The 20,882-nt window shown below is 42.3% G+C and overlaps 1 protein-coding gene across 15 annotated transcripts in view; it reads left to right on the top strand.

Moving 5' to 3' along the window:
- The window catches only part of dlg2 (discs, large homolog 2 (Drosophila)), a 316,297-nt gene that overhangs the window by 112,725 nt on the left and 182,690 nt on the right, over positions 1 to 20,882 (top strand). Inside the window, exon 1 of one of the 15 annotated variants that reach the window (XM_020621775.1) lies at positions 1,119 to 1,359. The exons of 13 other annotated variants lie outside the window; for them this stretch is intronic. Coding sequence is in view for 1 of the 2 variants with exons in the window: in XM_020621773.1 (XP_020477429.1) it covers positions 8,400 to 8,441 (42 nt within the window). In the remaining variant the exon portion in view is untranslated. Of the gene's footprint in view, positions 1 to 1,118; positions 1,360 to 7,924; positions 8,442 to 20,882 lie in introns of those variants that run through there. One more of the 15 variants, XM_020621773.1, reaches the window with a different exon arrangement.

Here is a 20,882-nt window from a genome sequence, read left to right as displayed (position 1 = left end):
CCCACAAGACACTGACCTGGGCCACAGACTTACTACACGTTTTGGCAGACTCATTAGGCCAGTTTGTCAGTTGATTAAGTCTGTTTTTGGTGATGAGAAATTTCAGTCTCCAGTTATTGCATGTACTAGGTATAAGCAAATTGATAATGCATTTGTGGATATGTGTGAAATTATGTGTGTTGACATATTGATTGTCGTTACATGTTTGAAAGAATAAATCAAATCAAATCAAATTGTTATCTGATTGTAAATGGTCATTTCGTGTGGTGTAAAAGGCACCACGATTTGTTTAGCTGGTTTCCATGGCCTCTCAGTCTTTGAGCAGATGGCTCCTCATTCCAGCCTTGTCCACGTTTGTGGTCATATATTCCTTTTTGACCAGTATATGTCGTTTGCAGGTGCTTCGCTGTGTGGTTTTGTAATTTTGTATAATTCTAGGGGGGTGAATGTAACCGGGTCACCATTTTATAACATATAATTACACAAAGTTGTTTATTAGGTTTAATCACAGTTTATCCATACCTGACATCCAGAGCCCATATGTTGTGTATTGGGTTGCGACCTCCAGCTCCGCCTTGTTTCTTCTTCGTTTGCCCCACCGTCTGTCATATAAATGCGATGTTGTGTCATACCCTCTTCCCTTTTGATATGTTCAACTGGGAAGAGATTGGGCTTGAGGTCCTGCAGCACATGCTAGGTGCTGATTATTGTTTCATGTTATCAGATTAAACGGAGCACGCCTCCAAACGCAGTCCTGGTGTTTCCTTGGTCCTTCAGCCACCACACACGCCCCAGCCACAACACAACGCAGAAGTCCACCGGTTACACATGTACATTAAAACAGGACTGCATCAAATTGTTATGCAAATCAGATGAACAGTGGCTCATTTACTGCTGAAGTCTCATTAAATATCATGCCAAATTGTAAAATACAGTATCAGTGGTATAAAAATTTGCACCCCTATAATTTGCATCAGGCCTATTTGTTAGGGTACACTCACACACAGGGACGTGAGTGAGCGGAAAAGAATGGACCCAGAGGGCTGACGGTGATGCAAACAAATTTAATAGTGCTATACAATATATTTACAAGTGATGTCAGAAAAACAATGGAACAAAGTTACTATGGGTATATAGAAAAACCGGGCGTCGATCAGTATAAGGATAACTCTTTAGTCTGTGGTGAGAAGGAGGGCCGAGCTACGGAACTGAATGGGTCACTTACTGGCTGGTCGGTGGAGATGAACAACGGCTGAGAAGACAGAGTAGAGGACAATGGTGTGAGGAGCAGTTTGTAGGACTGTGCATCAACCTGACTAGCGAGGCTGGCAGAGGAATGAGTCGTATGGTCCGGAGAAGGTAATTCGTAGGTGAGGTGGTCAGGAGGGACTGGAGAGGTGTGGCGTGGTTGCTGGGAAAAACAAGACAAAAATCCAGAAACAAAAACGGCTAAGACTCGAAACAACTCAAAACAGAAAACACTATAGAAAATCAAAGAAAGTAGCACTGGTTGTCAGCCTGAAAGCAAGCGAACGAACTGGCAAGGGAGCGCGAAGTCAAGTGGGCATAAATAAGGTGAAGGACTAAGTGAAAGTAGCTGGTGTAATCAAGGAGACGAGTGGCAGGTGTGTAAGGTGACGTGATCAGGGACCAAAGCACAGAGAGGGAGGTGAGAGAGGCAGGTGCAGCCGAGTAAACCTGACACTATTAAGCATTTGGAATGAAAGTTGGAACTGTATTATGTTAAGATAAAAGTCCTGCAATTCTGGAGCTTGGACAGCATTTGCCTTCTGAGTTGTCTGTTCATACAGAAGTATCTCGTCACATACACCATGTTGCTGGAATCCTGTACATTCAGCAATGCCAAGTTAATGGCTGTTTTCAGGAGGAGTTTCATCTTCGTTCCACCTCTTCCACCTTTTTTTCTCCACTTCTTATTTGAATGCCTTTATTTCACAAGCTCAACTTAACATTCTCTGATGAAGGAAAAGAATGTTAAAGAATATTGGATGCAGGATATGTTTGGTTCTCTTTTCAGCCTCCCTGTTACCATGGTAACAGGGAGGCTGGCACCAAAAATATATTCTATACAACAAATTTAATACCTCCCCCTACATTGTTCACTGACTGGTGCATTTTCCCACATACACCAGTGTGATCCTGCTCCCAAAGCAGGATGCATTGGGGGGTTCAGAATGCTGCAATACAGTGTGAGTTTAAGAATTAACATGAGCTTTATCTACCTGCAGAGCAGTCCATATACAGTACATCCATGCTATTTACAGCATGTTAACTTTGGCAACAGCTGTATTCTAACATTACTTTAGCTAGCCTAGCCTCATTAGTTTGGTAATATATTCATAGATGGTGTCGGTGTGTGTGTGTGGCCTTGTTTATAGGGACAGAACACTGGGAGCACACTGCTGTGGGTGGACTGGAAGTCACAAGGGTGTGTGTGTGTGAGAGAGAGAGAGAGAGGGAGGGGCAAGGAGTGGCTGAATGAATCAATGCACCTCATGCACATTTACCATTAAACAAGAATTTACCTCTTTCAAATGGTAAAAAAAGGAAAAAATATATATATAAATCAGAGAGGGGAAATTGCTCTCAGTTTAATTGATCACAGATATCTTGGTTCTCTTGGACAGATTAAATAAATAATAAAAATAGGTGGCAATATACTTGCCGGGGCGGCCCGCCCAAGTAAAGTCTTTGTGTGGGGAAACACTGTAGTAATATCACAGTGTAGAAATAATCTTACAAGTACTGTAAAAGTCCTGCATTCAACATGCTAATTATATTTCATTCCAAAGACAAAGATTCGTACTGTCCTCATCAGGGACATGTTGTTCGCTGACGATGCGGCCCTGGTGTCACATACGGAGGAACATCTTCAGCGGCTGATGGATCGCTTTGCTCTGGCATGCAAGGAATTCGGTTTGACCATCAGCATTAAGAAAACTAACGTTATGGGCCAGGACATCCCTGCTCCGCCCTCAATCACCATCGACAATGAGATGCTGGAGGTCACCGACAAGGGTGGGGCCCGAACCCGGAACCTTCTCGCTATGAGGCAACGGCGCTAACCACTGTGCCACCGTGCTGCCCAATTATATTTCAATAGTCATGTTAAATATTATCATTAAAATATTAGTACTTAAGTACCAAAAGTTAAGGTTCTCATGCAGAATGACTCTTTTTCAGAGTAATTTGTTATATTATTGGATTATAATTACTGATGCATAAAGTGCACACCACTTTAATGCTGCAACAGTTGTTCTTATGAATGGTTTAAAACTGATCTGTAAAGCTTTAATACATGATTTACTGAGTGTGAGTAAAGCCAGTAGTCACAGCTTTGAACTTGGCAGAAAGGTGAAGAAGGGAAACAGGCAGAGAATCTGTTAATCTAATCTATATTTTAAATTACCTGTAGTTACAGGTAATTTAAGGATGGCACCATCTTTAGATTTATTTTTTATTTTTGAGCACAAGTATAATTATTCTCCTTGGCTACCTCAAAGGACCTGAGGTGTGAGCCAACTTCAAAGCTAAAATGGCATCCAGATAAGCTGAGTACTGTGCATAAGAGTTAGCATAAACTTTATTGCCAAGTATTATCAAAAATACAAGGAATATGACTCTAGCCCAGTGGCTCCTGATGTGCAAAATAATAAAAACAGAATATATACAAGTTTTAAAAAGCACAAAGTAAAAGAGCAAAACATAGACTAACAGACATCAGTGTAATGGCCCGGGAGAAGAAACTGTTTCTGTGTCTGATTGTCTTAGCAAACAGTGACCTATAGCACCGTCTAGAGGTGAGGAGTTCAAACAGAGTGTGTTCAGGGTGTGAGGGGTCTGCAGAAATCTTCTCTGCCCCCCCCTTTGACCTGTGAGGTGTACAGGTCCTCCATGGAGGGCAGGCTGGCAGTCCTGACTGTCCACTGGAGTCTGTTTCTGTCCTGTTTGGATGCTGAGCCAAACCAGACAAAGATGCAGAGAAGGTGCAGAGAACAGGCTCTGATTCCGCTATAGAACTAAATCAACAGCTCCTGGGGCAGGTTGAACTTCCAGTTCTGAGAGATTGTGGAGCACAGGAACTTGTAGGAATCCTTGACTGAAACAGAACTGCTGAGTATAGTGAGCAGCGATAGGGTGGGGGAGCTCCTCCTAAAATCTACTATCATTTCCACTGTTTTCAACATGTTCAGTTGTAGGTTATTACAACCACACCACAGGGCCAGCTGTTCAACCTCCCATTTGTAGGCTGACTCATCACTGCCTTGGATGAGGCAAATGACTGTTGTGTCATCTGCAAACTTAAGGATTTTTACAGAGGGGGCTTCTAAGGTGCAGTCATTGGTATAGAGGGAGAACAACAGCAGGGAGAGCACACATCCCTGAGGGGCACCTGTGCTGATGGTCTGTCAAAATGCTGGTGATCCACTGACAGATGTGGGCAGGCACAGTGAGCTGGGTCAGTTTGGAGTGGACGATGTCTGGGATAATGGTGTTAAACGCTGAGCTGAATTCCACAAAGAGGGTCAGAGCATAGGTCCCTGGGGAGTCGAGACGTTGTAGGATGTAATGCAGTGCCATGTTGACTGCATCGTCCACTGACCTATTTGCTTGGTAGGCAAACTGCAGGGAATTCAGCCAGGGGTCTGTGATTGCCTTCAGGTGGGCCAACACCAGTCTCTCAAAACACTTCATGACTACAGATGTCAGGGTGACTTGTCTCTAGTCATCCATCCATCCATTTTCTATACCGCTTATTCCCAAATGGGGTCACAGGGGACTGGAGCCAATCCCAGCCAGCTGCAGGCAAGCGGGGGACACGCTGGACAGGTTGCCAGTCCATCGCAGGGCTAACACGCAGACAAACACACACACACACACACACACAAAATTTAGAGACACCAATCAATCTATGCTGCATGTCTTTGGACTGTGGGAGGAAGCCAGAGCACCCGGAGAGAACCCACGGAAGCACATGCAAACTCCACGCAGAAAGTCCCTGCGTCAGCCAGGGCTTGACCCCAGAACCTTCTTGCTGTGAGGCAACAGCGCTAACCACTGCGCCACCGTGCTGCCCATTTCTAGTCATTCAGGTCTTTAATGGAGGGTTTCTTGGGAACTGCGATGATGGTGGAACATTTAAAATAAAATGGGGGCAACTGTGGTTCAGTGAGTAGAGCAGTTGTCTCCCAACCAGAGTTCAAATCTCGGTGCCTGCAGTCCACATGTTGAAGTGTCCTTGGGCAAGACACTAAACCCCCCAAGCTGCCCCTGATGGTAGGAGCCATCGGTGTGAGTTGGCGCTGCAGATGGCTGCCTCGGTTCTGTACCAGAAACAAATTCCTTGGCTAAATAAAGGTGATTGATTATTATCCTAATGAGTGCTGTCTCATGACAGCAGCGCACAGAGAGATGTCATTTTGTGTATCTATTTGTACTTACAGTATTGTGCATGGATTTGATGTTCCGAATGACCAGCTAGAGCGCATTATGTTGTGGTCACACTCTTGCCGAACGGCGAGAGAGGAGGTAAGCTGGAGCCAAACTGCAGAAAATGGTAATGGACAGTGGTTTTATAACAGCAGACGAATGGGAACTGGAGAAGGCTCTTGCTTGAGGGAGAGAGGAGAGTCAACTCAAGCCAGAGCTGGAGGGCAGAGGCAGTGGGCTTGCCACCGTAGTAGAAGGGAATCTGACGGCTGAGGCCAGGTGCGGGGCTCAGTGCCTGAGGAACATGGGGGAGAGAGAAACAGTGATAGAGAAAGCTGAGGGGTTGGACTTCACGGAGACCTGGGGACTGGTCACATAGGGGGGAGTCGACAGTGCGGTGGGTAGAGCAGGCGTCTCCCAACCGGAAGGTTGAAAGTTCAAATCTTGGTGCCTGCAGTACACATGTCGAAGTGTCCTTGGGCAAGACACTGAACCCCCCCATTTCTCCCAATGGTTAGAGCCATCGGTTGAGTTGGCACCGCAGATGGCTGCCTCGGTTCTGTACCGGAAACAAATTCCTTGTGTGTAACATACTTGGCCAATAAAGGTGATTACCCATATCCTCATCCTTATAGTATGTTGTAGCCTTGTTCTTGATTAGGGAGTGGCCGTAAGCTGAGGCTGAGCTACAGGCTAGATGCAAATCTTGCAGCCAATACTCAGACTGTCTGTGGACATCCGGACATTTATCATATTTGAACTCTGGTACACTGAACGCTGCTGTAATCTTATGCTGGTGTTGTGTCCAGATCTGTTCCCCCATCGAGATGCGTTTCCCCTAACCTGAACCCTACCCTTATCCTAACATGACCACAGAGGGGGGTCACTGCTAGAAACCCAGTTTTAACAGGGGGAAATGCATCCTGAATGGGGAACAGATTTCTAGACCACCGGCAGCAAGAGGAATAAGTGTTACTGAGCTGCTAGCTAGCTAGATGATCAGAGAGCTCCCCATTTCCACCGTGGATACCAACCTAGATCATAATAATCACTAGTTATCAGTAAAACGAATGTTGTTTAAATATTTTTAGCCCGTATCTGTTAAATCTAAACTAAAGAATCATTTCATATTTGTCAAAGTGCTTCAATCAGGCTTCTACAGTTAAGAATAAAGTCCAACTTTGAATGCATGCGCAATTTGTGGAATTGACGTATCTTCTGCTCAGTGCATTAAAAAACAAGTGTTAAGTTTTTATTTTATATTTATAATTTCTTGAAGTTGTAACTTCTTAAAGCGTATTCTCACAGACAAATACACTAAATATTTAATGTATGATTTGACTTAAAAATGTTTTTGTAAACTCTTGTATATGTACAGCTTATTTATGCACAACATTAGACTCATACTCATGCATATTATTGCCAGCTGCCTTACCTCGTTTAACTGTTATTTTCTGGAAATTATTTAGATTTTATTCCATTTTTTAATATTAAATTTATTAAATCCTCCACACAACCTTAAGCTTGAGTACCCTGCAGCCACCCCACCACTCATATTTTTAAAGGATTCTTTACCATTATGAGCTAGGGCCAGTTCAGTATTTTTGTTTCTAACTCCATACATAATGCCAACAATGCTTGGACAAAAATTGCATGATAACATCAACATAAGACCTACCACACTCCAATGTTTGATTTGGATCCAAGCAACACTTTGGATCTGCTGATCGGGAATGTTTACATTTATAGGGCTCACAGAAAACACTACTACTCACTACAGACTTTCAATTAAGAACAAATTATAGCTGAAACTGCTGATTCAGTAGAGAGTCAGTGAGTTTGACTTGTTTTCAGCATTTACTGAGCTAGATCCTGAAAATAATTTCCATTAATGAAGTAATGTTTTTCTTGAACAATTTTCAAAATAATAACGATATTAACATGATTCCAAATGCTAAGGGCAGGTTTGCATGGTCAAGGAATCATATCATAAGGGTCAGACTATCATGGGAATTTTGCTTTTAGGTGGAATGGCGTTTTTGGGGCAGTGAGCTGCCTTGGTAGAAGTTTGTGCTCTTTGAGTGCTGTCTAGTTAATACCAATATAGATGTTATTTTTCAAAAGGCTGACAATGCATAACAAACAGTGGTCTCATTCTTCTGCTCTTTCAGACTCAGTAGTACATTCCGAGTTTAGAATTTTAGGGTTTTTAGGTTTTTTTTTTTAAGCACTGTCTGTTTAAAGATGTTTTGGTGACATAGTGAGGTGTTGCTCTTGTCTGCTGTTTTTCTTAAGAACACTGTAGTAGCGACAGTGTGGTATAGTGTATGTTATGTAATGCTGTGTGTGTGAAAGTGAAGGAAAAAGAGTATGTGTGTATACGGTAAGAGATAAAAAATTTTCATCCAGCATAATATGCACTTTCTGGAAATAAAAAAAATCTGTAGGTTCTTCTAAGTCCCCAGAGGTGTATAATTACTGAAAGCATACACACCGCACTACTCGTACAGACTGTACTTGTATATATTCTGTATGTTTATGTCTTTTGTATACATACTCTACATTTTTCTATTTTCCTCTGTCTTCCTTTAATTCCCAACCATTCCTGCATAAGCTGATCACATTTAGCCAGCAGATTTCCCCCCGTTTGCTTTCTACTTCATGTGAGATGCACATTTTAACTCCCTCCTTTTGACAGTTCAGTCCCTCCTGCTCGTCTGTGAGCTGCAGTAGAGCACTGGATCAAGTAAAGGGTCTTTTTTATTGGTGTTTTACATTTCCTCACAGAAAAAATGGTGTGGTACAATCAGAGCAGTACTTCTCTCGGCGATGCTACCACCTCCATTTTATCTGACCCCACAGCTTCTGTCTCTGATTTTTGTTTCTAATTTTTTAAAGATGATTTAGCAGTTATCTCTCAGCTTCCTCCATGTTACTACGGCACTGCCATGTTTTTTGCATGCTACTGTGGTCTAAGATCAAACATGCAGGTAAGGAACTTCAGAAGTGTGTGTGTTTGTGTGAAAGGGAGGTGGAATGGGGAAGATGCGCATGTGATTCCACATGAAGCCAAGTGTGTGGGTGGAGGTAAACTTATGGGGCTGTAGCACATGTGGACCAGTGGCAATTTATTTATTTATTTATTTTTTATTTCCATCTGTGCCTACCAGCTCTCTTTATGTATTTCCTAACACTGAAAAGCTGTGTGAGTACAATTGCCTAACAGCAAAGCTTGTGTAGTAACCAGTTATTTTTTTTGACCTTCTCTCAAAACTGCTGTACTTATAGGGCTGATGTGATGATGCTGTTTGATTTTATTCAGGTTACAGCATTTGTACTTTAAACCCATCATCATAAACTGTGCCATGTAGTTACCTCTAAAAGAGTGAATGCAGCAGGCTTAATGTGAGCTTTGGTCAATCAGTGCTGCAAACACTCAATGGGAGTAGCTGCCAGCCTTTAGCAAAAGCAGCTATGGCTGGGGTGCACAGTTGCTGTCAAAAAATAAAGACTTCTGCATCAGAGAGCAATATGTGAATTCAGAAAAACTTAAAAAGTAAAAGTTTATACAGTACTAGAACACAGCATGTGATATGTAACTGCATTTATCGTGTGTTTTACAGTCATGGCCAAAAATATTGGCATCCATGCATTTTTGTCAGGTAACTCACCACTTCTCCTAGAAAACTGCTGCAATTATAATACAAAAAAGCCAAATCTGATCCATTACACACAGAACTCCAAAAATGGAGTGGACAGAATTATTGACACACAGCTTAATATTTGGTAGCGCACCCTTTGGACAAAATAACTGAAATCAGTCCCTTCCTGTAACCATCAGTGAGTTTCTTCCACCCCTCTACTGGAAGTTTGGACCACTCTTCTTTTGCCAGCTGCTCCAGGTCTCTCAGATTTGAAGGCTTCTTTCTCCCAGCTGCTGTTCTGAGATCTCTCCACAGGTGATCTATGGGATTTAGATCTGGACTCATTGCTGGCCACTTCAGAACTCTACAGCTCATTGTCTGAAATCATTTCTGGTGCTTTGTGAAGTCTGCTTTGGGTCATTGTCCTGCTGTAAGACCCATGACCTCTGACAGAGACCCAACTTTCTGACACTGGGCCCCAGAGTTCATCTTCAAATGTCATAATGTCACACACAAAGTCAGGACATCCAGGGCCTGAAGCAGCAGAGCAACCCCAAAACATCAGTGAACCTCCACAGTGTTTGACTGTAAGGGCCGTGTTCTTTTCTTTGAAGGCCTCATTCATTTTCTGAAAACAGTAGAATGATGTGCTCGACCAAAAAGCTCTGTTTTAGCCTCATCTGTCCACAGGACATTCTCCCAGAAGGATTGTGGCTTCCTCAGGTAAGTTTTGGCTTCTTTATGTGGCTTCTTTGTGTGTCTGTGTCAGCACTGGGCCCCCTGGGTCTCCTGCCATAGTGTCCCTTGTCATTCAGATGGTGACGGGTAGTGTGAGCTGAAACTGTTTCACCCTGTGCCTGCAATTTGATGGTGTTGTACACAGTGGACACAGGAACAACCAGATCTCTGGAGATGGACTTGGAGCCTTGAGACTGTCCAAGTTTTTCCATTATTGTTATTCTCAAATCCTCAGACAATTCTTTGCTCTTCTTTCTTTTCTCCATGCTCAGTGTGGTCCACACAACACAAAGGTTGAGTCAACTTTTCTTCATTTTAACTGGTTGCAAGTGTGATTTCTATGTTGCCAGCACCTGTTGGTTGCTACAGGTGAGTTTCATTACAAATTAAAGGAGCGTCACAGGCTGGAAATACAACTATTTCTGATGATTTTGAAAAGGTGCCAGTAATTCTGTCCAGTCCATTTTTTTGAGTTCTGTGTGGAATGGATCAGATTTGGCTTTGTTACTTTTTCTCAGCTTTTTGTGTTGTTCCAATGCAAACAAAAGAAATCAGCATGAGAATACCAAAGAATCTGAGGTTTCTGGGAGAAGTGGTGCATTATTTTGCAGAAATGCAGGGGTGCTAATTTTTTTGGCCACTGCCTTTTTGATTTTGAATCTGAGTTTATGACATATAGAGAGAAGGAACTAGCACAGACCAACATACTATATTTTTAAAACAGTAAATAACCTTGAAAGAGGTTACATTACAGTTCACCAGTGTCTTCCAAGTAATTATTGTCAAGGGTAAACAATCCTAATGTTTATTTATCAAATTTTTATTTTATGTTTATCAAGTACCTGGAATCAGTCCTAAATTCTCTCCTGAAGGATTAAAGTCCTGGGAGAAAGGTGTGACACTGACGCTGACAATGACTCAGGGTTGTTTTTATGAGAGCTGCTTTCTGGAGTTTTATATAATGGTAAAAATTAAACATTTAAATACAAGCTTTCATCCACTCTCCACGAGGACACAGTTGAGAGAGAGGTTTGGATTATTACTGATGATATAGTTGCAGAGATAGTATGCCAATGACCTGACCTGTGTGTTTGCTTTTTATTAAAACAATGTTGCTGAATACTGTATGCTCACTGTTAACATGCCTTCCAAATCATCTGTTCTCCTGTGGATTGGATGCAATATTCTGTCTTGCCCACATTACTATACATTCAGGCTATTCTGTGCAACAAAGACCATGGCCCTTGTGTGATGTTTCCACACTTGTACATTTTCATCAGTTATTGCAAGGTGCATATGCAGATATGCTCTTGGATAAATGCAGAAGCCTGTGTTTATGATTGAATTGAGAAGGAAGTTATGAGGTAGATAAGATAAATCAACCCTTTGAGAGGCAGTAATAACATTTGTGTGTGGTTTAAAGGAAGCCATTAGTGACACAGGTGATGAGTGAATTAGATGAACAAGCCCCAGCTGGCCTGGGTGGCAGTTTGTTTGTGGACTACACACACCCAGTTGCTGTGTTCCTGGCAGCCTGACGAGACATGACACATATAGTTATCAGTGCAACCCTTGAACATGGTTTGGTTTAATGCAGCAATGGTGAGTGATGAATCATCACATTTACCGCTGTCTCCCTTGCTTACCCTTTGTCTGCTTCCCTCCACAGCAGACGAACTAGACTCAGCAGTGTTCAACCCCCCCACCCCTTCACTTCCTAATAATACATTCATGAAGCTGAGCTGGTTTCAGACAAAGCCAGAGTGATGATGATTGTTTTTGACTCTGCATCATTAGAAGAGTCTATGAATTTTAGAACTTGGGTGAGTGTTACTGTTAGGGTTATTAAAAAAAATAGACAAAGCAGATCGAGGCCACTTATGTGAATAATATTAGGATTTAATTATTCTTGCAGCAAGGGAGCATTAATACACACAACATGGTTGCATGAAGAGAATGCTCAGAGAGGCAGTCTCTCTGAGGGTCATTTATATAGTCAGACTTAACAGTCGTGACAAGTTCTGTCATCGTTGGCTCCTGGAAGAGATATGGCTGTATCTCTGCAGTCTGACTGCTTATGAGAACTGAGTTGGTGTAAGCACACAACAGCAAAACACAATCAGTAAAATACATACGGTATCTAAATACATACAGTATCTATTCTAGATTTACTGTGTCTTCCTTGCCAGTACAGAATGTATAGTAATTGTACTGTGAAACACCTGATGTTACTGTCCCTTGATAAACATTTTTCCAACAATTCCCCCGTCTATATGTTCTTATACAAGTAATACACAATGTAAAGCACATTTCAGTAATCAATCTCAGAAACCAGATTAAATTAATAAATCAAATTAAAAGCAATTAACCTAATTATTTTTTTCTTTTCTCATCAATACAAAGTTAATCAACATGATAAAATAAAAGCTCATGTTAAAAAGAGAAGAATAAAAACAAAAAGGAGGCCGATACCATGTTCTTCTGTATCTGTAAGGATCGCTCGATATAATAATGAGCGAGCAGTAAGAACAGACCCAGGCGGCTGGCTTCGGTGCAATAGGTGGATTTATTTACAAAGGTGAAACAGGGGTGCAACACAATATACAACAAACAAGAGTGAATGACTGAAGTGAATATCACCGGGTGAAGACCAACATTTGTGAAGGGGTTTTGTCCATGAAGTGATGAGGTTGGGCTGCGAGGAAAAGCGACACTCCTGAGCTGGTCAAGGTGGTGATCCGGTTGACTGTGGAGTAGCAGAGAGAAGAAGTAATGAGGAGACTGTGCATCGACCTGTGGAAGAGGTAGGTGGAGCTGAGGGAGTCCAGGTCCAAAGGAGAGGTCCAGGATAAGTGACAGGAGACGCTAGAACTATAAGAAAACAAGACGTGGAACACAGGAGACAAAGGCTATAATCTGACATGGAATTAAGGCTAACAACTAGAAAGAACCAGCAGGGGAGTGAAGGTAAGGCCGAGTATAAATAGGGAGTGACAAAGGAGGCGCAGCTGAAGAGTGTCAGAAAATCAGGACAGGTGTGTTAATCAAGAGAGTCAGTGAGAAGGAGCAGACTAGAGCGAGAAAGAGAGAAGAGAGGAAGGTGCAGCCGGGCAAACCTGACAGTATCCCTCTTCAACTCCTGCTTTTCCAGCAGTGTTATTTGGTATGAATGTGCAGCATGTGGATCCAAACATTCTGTAAACCCCTTCCTCCTTAAACATTAACATATCGAGAGCAATTCTGTTTTGCCAAGACATGAGTGGAGTAGGCAGTGGTTGTCCAGCTGTCCCCTTAAATCCATCTCTAGAAAATGTAGAAATCTTTGTTGGTTATAATATAGGTAATTGATCCAGTCTACGTCTGTATTAATTGTAACCCACCACATCAAAAAGGATTCAAATCCTGCAGCAATTTGGTTTTGGGCTTTAAACTCATCAGGCACTCCCCTGGGGACCCCTATGGCGTCAGAGTACACCCGGTCATTTTCATAACACAGTTGTGTCTTTGCTCGGCGGAGCGAGGAAGTGGCCGTGGACCCCCCGGATCCCTAGTGCTAATGCCTGTGCTGGTACTATTTGGAATGCCATAAGCACCAGGGCGCAGCCTCCCTGCCGGTCAGGTGGGAGTTTAGGTTGAAGTTTAAGGTCCCCACACAGCCACCAGAGGTCAAAACTGGAGGTCGTCTGATTTACAAACCAGGAGGAGTTAAGTTATAACCCTGTGAGGTTTCAGTGACATTCATGGTGGTGTTACAGGAAGTCAGAATTCCTATATCTCCTCACTTTCCTCATACGTGTAATTGGCAGAATAGTATTCTGCTCTGGGTGTCAGGGAGAGGTGTGATGCTCCCGTGAAGGTGGAACAGTGAACCCAATTAAAGAGCCAGTCAGCTGAGGCAGTAGAACAGGTTTTAATGTCTTTCCGTGATCAAAACAGAAATACACACAGTCTTGAGGGATCAGGCAAAAGAGTGGTACTTAATACGGTCCAAGGTCGAAGTCTCCGGCAGGGCAGCAGGGAAGGCAAGGCAGAATCACAGGCTAGTAGAACAGGCAGGATGTTGATCTCAGGATGGCAGTCAGGCAAGAGGGAGCAGGCTGGATCACAGGTCGTTAGAGCAGGCAAGGTTTCGGTACCAGAAAAGCAGTCACAGGGAAATAATGCTGGAGAGTCTAGATGATGCATAGAACAATCTGGCACTACCTCACACTGTGAGGAGCTGCTATATGCTGTGGTGAACAGGTGTGGGTGATTAGTGGTAGGTGAAAACAGTGTGTTTGATGAGATGAAGTTACCGGGGTTTAGGATGAGCTGGTGACAGGAAGTGGTACCAGAGTACCAGAGTAAAAGCAGGACACCGGAAGCGGATGGGGCAGGATCATGACAGTGGGGGGAACAGATGGATTTGCAACAGGGAACAAATAATGTACAGTCTTAAACGTTTCATCGGTGGGCAGTTTTAGCTATTTAAAGAGAGAGAGAACACATTTCAGGCCTTGAGGATTGTTACTTGGTGTCAATCTAAATGCAGAGGTACTGTAGCTAATGGTCTAGAGGCTACACATGCAATACAGTGGAATACATCCGTTGCTCTAGCAGTATGCATTACCCACTCAAATTCCTGACATGTGGGTCATCACTGTTGTTAAAGTTTTCCTCTTGTGGAGCAGTTTAAACTCAGACTAAGGAGGCTAAATACAACTGAAAAGTATAACACAGATAGGAAGCTCCATTAGCATTTACCATTTTGGACTCTCCAACTCAGTTTCCTTTAAGATTAGCACTGACTAGATGTGTTTATTTAGACAAAATATTTAGATAGAATAAAAATATGTATTTAGGAACATATTTATTTTGAAAATATGTGGGGATGTAACTGAACAGGACAATTCAATGATAGTGGGAATTTGACATTTTAACACTGGGTCTTTAAATATTTCTTGTAAGCCCAGAATCTTACACAGAGACGAGGGGATTTATTTTAACATAAAATACACTGAGTGTTGTTGATATAGGACGGAGGCTGTGTTACAATATAAAGTGGGCAGTAAACTCAACCTTTGGACAAAATGATAATTGTGATATATTTTCACACTTTGATACATTCTGGCAAGTTAGTATCGCACAAAAGCTTTTCAACTGAATTAATTGCAGCACTGCAATATTGCTAAAAGTCTTTTAAACAACTGATAAGGGACAGTCCACATGAAATGTTATGCATGAATTTTTTTCTATTTCAGCCCTAAACCTTTTTACTGTAAGTAACTGCACTAATATAACATTTAACAATATAACATAAAGATAATGTTTTTACGGCAATTAAAAATACCAGCCTTCTGGAAGTAAAAGTAAAATGAGCTCTTCCTCTATAATTAAAGGAAGGGACCATATTCGAATAATGCAGTTTCACCACAAACTTTGCTACATTGCAAGAATAAAAGCAACAAAAACAGCAGTTTCTCATCTCATTCCTTTTCAGTGTTAAACCACACCAGAAAATTTACTACACAGAGTTGAGGTTCCTATGAGAAATAACTGCAAGTGAGTTACATCTGTCATTTGAACAGCTGGCTTAATTAGAATCAAAAACTCCCCTTTTGGTCATCACAAACACCGCTAGTGTTAATTTTATCCTAATTACTTTAATTTAGTTTTCTTATTCTAAGTTTACTCTACTTTTATTCTATTTTAGTTTCTTAAATGGTATGGGCATTCAATATTAGGTGAGTGTCAGGTCCACTCGGCGCGACCTGCCTCGCTTTTGCCTTTCTCTCTCCTGCTCTCTCTTTTTTGTGGGATCAGTACCTCAGCTGTGTCCCCTGCTGTAATTAGTGACTCGTGGGTTGTCGCGCACAGCTGAGGCGCATTACTGTAATGACTTCCTTACCTTATTTGAACCTCTGGCAGATGCTCCGTCATCGCCGGAGCATTAACTTGCATACACCGTAATACCTATACCTAGATACCTATATTCGTGGTTAGCCAGACGTTATTTTGATTTCCACACTGACAGTTCTTGTGCTGTGGATCTCATTTTGTACGCTGGTTACATGTTTTGTGTTACACATCTCTAGATGTCCATGCTGACAGTTCCTGTGCTGTGGATTTCCTTTTTCGTTCGCCAATCCTCCTGGTTAGTTTGTCTATTCACCTGTCCGTCCTGATCCTCCTACTCTCCTGGTTCCTGCCGTTAGCCTGTCTCCTCACCTGTTCGTCCTGGGTTCCTTAGCCATCTCTGCCCTACCCTGGTTCAGTTGGGTGTATATACATTGGCTCTGTTATGTTGTCACTTTGTGTTTTTTCCATTAAACCTCAATTTTTCCACTAGCACCTGGGTCTACATACTTGAGACCTACCTCAGTTCTCCCTCACCCTCCTGGTGAGGGGGACTAACCATAACATTGAGAGAGAAATATTTCGATTTTTCTGTATGTCCTGCATGTATAGTGAATTGACAATAAAATCTTTGATCTTGATCTTGTAGTCCATAGTGTCTGTGACCAATTAGTACACCAGCACCCTGAGCGGGTGTTCTGGTACGTCGTACACAGGTATACACCACGCCCAGGTGAGGCTGGAGTCTCCTCCCTGGCAATTAAAACTGAACAGAAATCCCTCTAAAATGACTCCAAAACATTTTAGCCATTGGCAAATATCTGTCCAAACCCCAAATATACCCACTACCATATAAGATGAACAACAAATAATTTCATTTGTTCCACTGGACTCGTCAATAGTTGCCATTTAACTTTGTTTTGGGAAAAACAATGAACACCATACTTACAATATTCCTGGTGATTCTTTAAGTACTAAAAGAACTAATACCACACTGTAAAAATATTATGTTAGAAATAAAATTCCTATATTTAAATTACTTAAGTATGAGAGTATAATCAGGAAAATGTACTTAAAATGCCCTGCAGAGAAATGTCCTGTGTGTTAGTGGCATTTTGTTCTGTCTCCATCAGTCATGCTCATTATGCAGTGATTGTCTATCCTTTTCCCAATTTTGTTTGGTTTGTAAGATGTTTGAAAACGAGAAATGCCAGTTACGCAGAGTGACACCTTCACAATACATATTTTGTAAAATCATCACATTTGAGATACTGGAACCATGAAATGTTGGACGTTTTGCATATGGAAAATGACACCGCCCCAGTGATCCCCTCCTCAAACGTAATATTAATTGTATTCTTAACCCAGCTCTGTTATTTATTTGTGACCTATGCTCCCACTCATCTCTGCACTCCCTCCTTTGTTTGGTTCTGTCTAAGAGGCCGTAGTCTCAGGAGTGGGAGGACTATTACAAAGGCCAACCACATGAGGAGCCCCAAGGTGGTTTTATGCCTGCACCAGGGAGGTCTTCTCAATGGATGCCACCCATCAGTGGTCATCCTCCTGTCTCTCCAGTGCCTGCCTCTACCCTAAGCATTCCCCGGGTGTGTTGGTTTCTTCACTGGGGTTGAGAAGGCTGCCCCATGTTGGTGCACAACTCCCTTTGTAGCCAGACATCACCCTGGAGTGAATGGAGTGGCTTCACTCAAAGAGTATAAGGGAAATACAGCAGGAGGATGAACGCTACTTTGTAAAGTAATTATGCTTGCACATGGTGTCCATAAGGTGTGGAATTGGAGCTTTCTTACAATGAGTGAGGTGTATCCAGGAGGTTCTTTCTGCAATCTTTACAGCTGTTGGTGTTGTCAGGAGCACAGGGACCTGGGTTCAGCCCACATCTTCCCCCTTATGGCTTTGAGAAAGATCCAGTCTCCTGGCTGTAATGGGTTTGGTTCTGCTTTGCTCTTCTGTCTTGGGATTGTAGCAGAAACAACAATTTGTTTAGTTAACTAATTTTCTCATGTACTCAGCCAGGTTTTTCCTCAGCCTGTTCATCTTGTCTAGTGAACTGGCTGAGTTCAGGGACGCTATAAGGTGCATGTTTAATATCACTAAGGGCAGGCAGTAAAGCCAGTTCTTCTCTGTTTCTGTCATAGTTTTCTTCAGTTTCGACTTAATGGTCCCGTTAAACATTTTCACTAGTCCTGCTGACTGTGGATGATAAGCACAGTGATTCTTTAGGTCCATATGCTGAATCACACTGTCAACAAAGTGTGTGCCATTTTCACCGTATTTTCCTGGCATTCCAAAACTAGGTATACTGTAATGTCTTTGCAGTGCCTTTGCTACTGTCAATGTATCAAGATGTACTACTGGAAATATGGATGGAAAAATGATTAGCAGGCAATATTTCTTCCCCTCAAATTTATTTAGTTAAAATCCATGCAAATATGTTGAAAGGAGTGTCTGGGCTGTGAAAACCGGCCCCTAGAGATGCGTATGTTCCTTTGTAGATTGTGTTTTGTACACACCAGGCATCCAAAACAAAATTTCTTTGAGTAGTTGGTAAATCCATAGGCAACAAAAGTTTGATGAATTAGAGCTACTATCCACCCTGTCGAGGTATGGTTTAAGCCATGGCTTAGAAGCCCAGTGTATCTAAACAAACTTTGTGGTAAGATGGGCTTACCTAATGGTCACACATAAACGTTATCTTTTAGTGTCGCACCTTGTCTGAGCCAGTATTCATTTTCAGTGTTAGAATTTTGTGCATGTCTCTAAGAATACAGGCCAAATGTTCAATTTGATTTTGAAAATTTCATTAGAAAATGGATTGAATTTCTTGTATTCTTGTCAGCCTATTTTGATTGTACACTAAACAGAAACAAAGAGGCCGAGGATTAGTGAGTGTCAGAGCCACTATCCAGGACGAAACAACAAAGATCCATGAATACATCAGAAAGATAGCCCCGAGTGATGACGTGCTTAGTGAATACCTCAGGCAGCAGAAACCAGAGGAACTAGGGAAGGAAGAGCAGGAACCTTCATGGAAGGACAAACCTCTGCATGGTATGTACCACCATCAAATAGAAGGAGTGGCTGATATTGACAAATCCTACCAGTGGCTGGACAAAGCTGGACTGAAAGACAGCACAGAGGCACTAATCCTGGCAGAACAGGAACAGGCTCTAAGTACAAGATCAAGAGAGGCAGGGGTCTACCATACCAGGCAGCACCCCAGATGCAGGCTGTTCAAAGATGTCCCTGAGACAGTCCAGCACATAACAGCAGGGTGCAAGATGCTAGCAGGCAGGGCATACATGGAACGCCATAACCAAGTGGCTGGCATAGTGTACAGAAACATCTGTGCTGAGTACAGGCTGGAAGTCCCAAAGTCAAAATGGGATACACCTCCAAAGGTGGTTGAGAATGACCAAGCTAAGATCCCATGGGACTTCCAGATACAAACTGACAAACTGGTAATGGCCAACCAACCAGACATAGTAGTGGTGGACAAACAGAAGAAGAAGGCCGTAGTGATAGATGTAGCAATCCCAAGCATCAGGATGAAGGAACATGAGAAGCTTGAGAAATGCCAAGGGCTGAAAAAAATGTGAAAGGGAAGGCACAAGTGGTCCCTGTGGTAATAGGAACATTGGGGGAGAGTGACTCCAACAGATTCCAGGAACAACATCTGAGATCTCTGTCCATAAGAGTGCAGTGCTAGGAACAGCTAAGATACTGCACAGGACCCTCAAGCTCCCAGGCCTCTGGTAGAGGACCCGAGCTTGAAGGAAGGAATATCCTGTCCCGAAGTGGGGAGCCCAAAGCGCTTCACAGAAGAACATATATTAGGAGCATAAAACCGCCTACATAAGCAATAAAACCAAGAACAAAATGAAAACACACAATATAATATCAAACGCTAATGGGAGAGTTCCATATCAAACTATAAATGTAAGACAACAAACTAAAAGACATCAACATGATGCCACTGGAGCCCATTAGACACAGAAAGCCTGTCTAAAGAGATGAGTTTTTAGTTTTGACTTAAAAGACGATAGCTCAGTTATGGACTGTATCTCCGGCGGTAAGGAGTTCCAGAGCCTAGGGCCATATACGGCAAACGAACAATTACCCAATTTTTTTATGTCTTGTCCGCGGGACAACCAAGGACCTGTGCTCTGAAGAGTGTAGAGCCCTAAGCGGAGTGCGAATGGACAACAGGTCAGACAGGTATGGTGGAGCGAGGCCATTAATAGAATTAAATACAAATAATAGTACCTTGAAATCAGCTCTGAACTGCACTGGCAAGCAGTGTAGCGAGTGAAGGACAGTGGTGATGTGGGCATACTTAGGAATATTTGAGAGTAGACGGGCAGCAGCGTTTTGTACCAATTGAAGCTTCCAAAGCAGAGATTTGTTGATTCCTATATAAAAGGCATTGCAGTAATCAAGTCGTGAAGTGATGAAAGCGTGAATGGCTTTTTCTAAATCCACATGCGACAGGAAGGGCTTCAACTTGGTTAAAAGCCTCTGGTGACAGAAGCTGGTTTTGACCACAGATCTAATTTGCTTGTCAAATCTGAGGCTACTGTCAAATAATACTCCTAGGTTTTTCACAGTATCAGTAAATAATGGGGCTAAGGCACCTAAATTAGGTACAACAGCAGAGGAGTCAGGACTACAAACGATGTATTCAGTCTTACTTTCATTTAAGTGGAGTAAATTCTGTGATAGCCAATGTTTAACGAAGGCACGAAGGCAGTTATGCAACGGGATGAGGGCATTTGAGTCACATTGGATCAGCGGCAAGTAAATCTGAACATCGTCCGCATAAAAATGAAAGTGAAATGATTGAGCCAAGTGGAGACATATACAGTCCCTTGCAAAAGTATTCGGCCCCCTTGAACTTTGCGACCTTTTGCCACATTTCAGGCTTCAAACATAAAGATATAAAACTGTAATTTTTTGTGAAGAATCAACAACAAGTGGGACACAATCATGAAGTGGAACGAAATTTATTGGATATTTCAAACTTTTTTAACAAATAAAAAACTGAAAAATTGGGCGTGCAAAATTATTCAACCCCCTTAAGTTAATACGTTGTAGCGCCACCTTTTGCTGCGATTACAGCTGTAAGTCACTTGGGGTATGTCTCTATCAGTTTTGCACATCGAGAGACTGAAATATTTGCCCATTCCTCCTTGCAAA

The sequence above is a fragment of the Monopterus albus genome, unplaced genomic scaffold (genome assembly GCF_001952655.1).
Source record: "Monopterus albus unplaced genomic scaffold, M_albus_1.0 scaffold267.1, whole genome shotgun sequence".
NCBI classification, from domain to species: domain Eukaryota; kingdom Metazoa; phylum Chordata; class Actinopteri; order Synbranchiformes; family Synbranchidae; genus Monopterus; species Monopterus albus.
The sequence above is the reverse complement of the archived record's forward strand: the minus strand, read 5'-3'. Positions and strand labels throughout refer to the sequence as shown.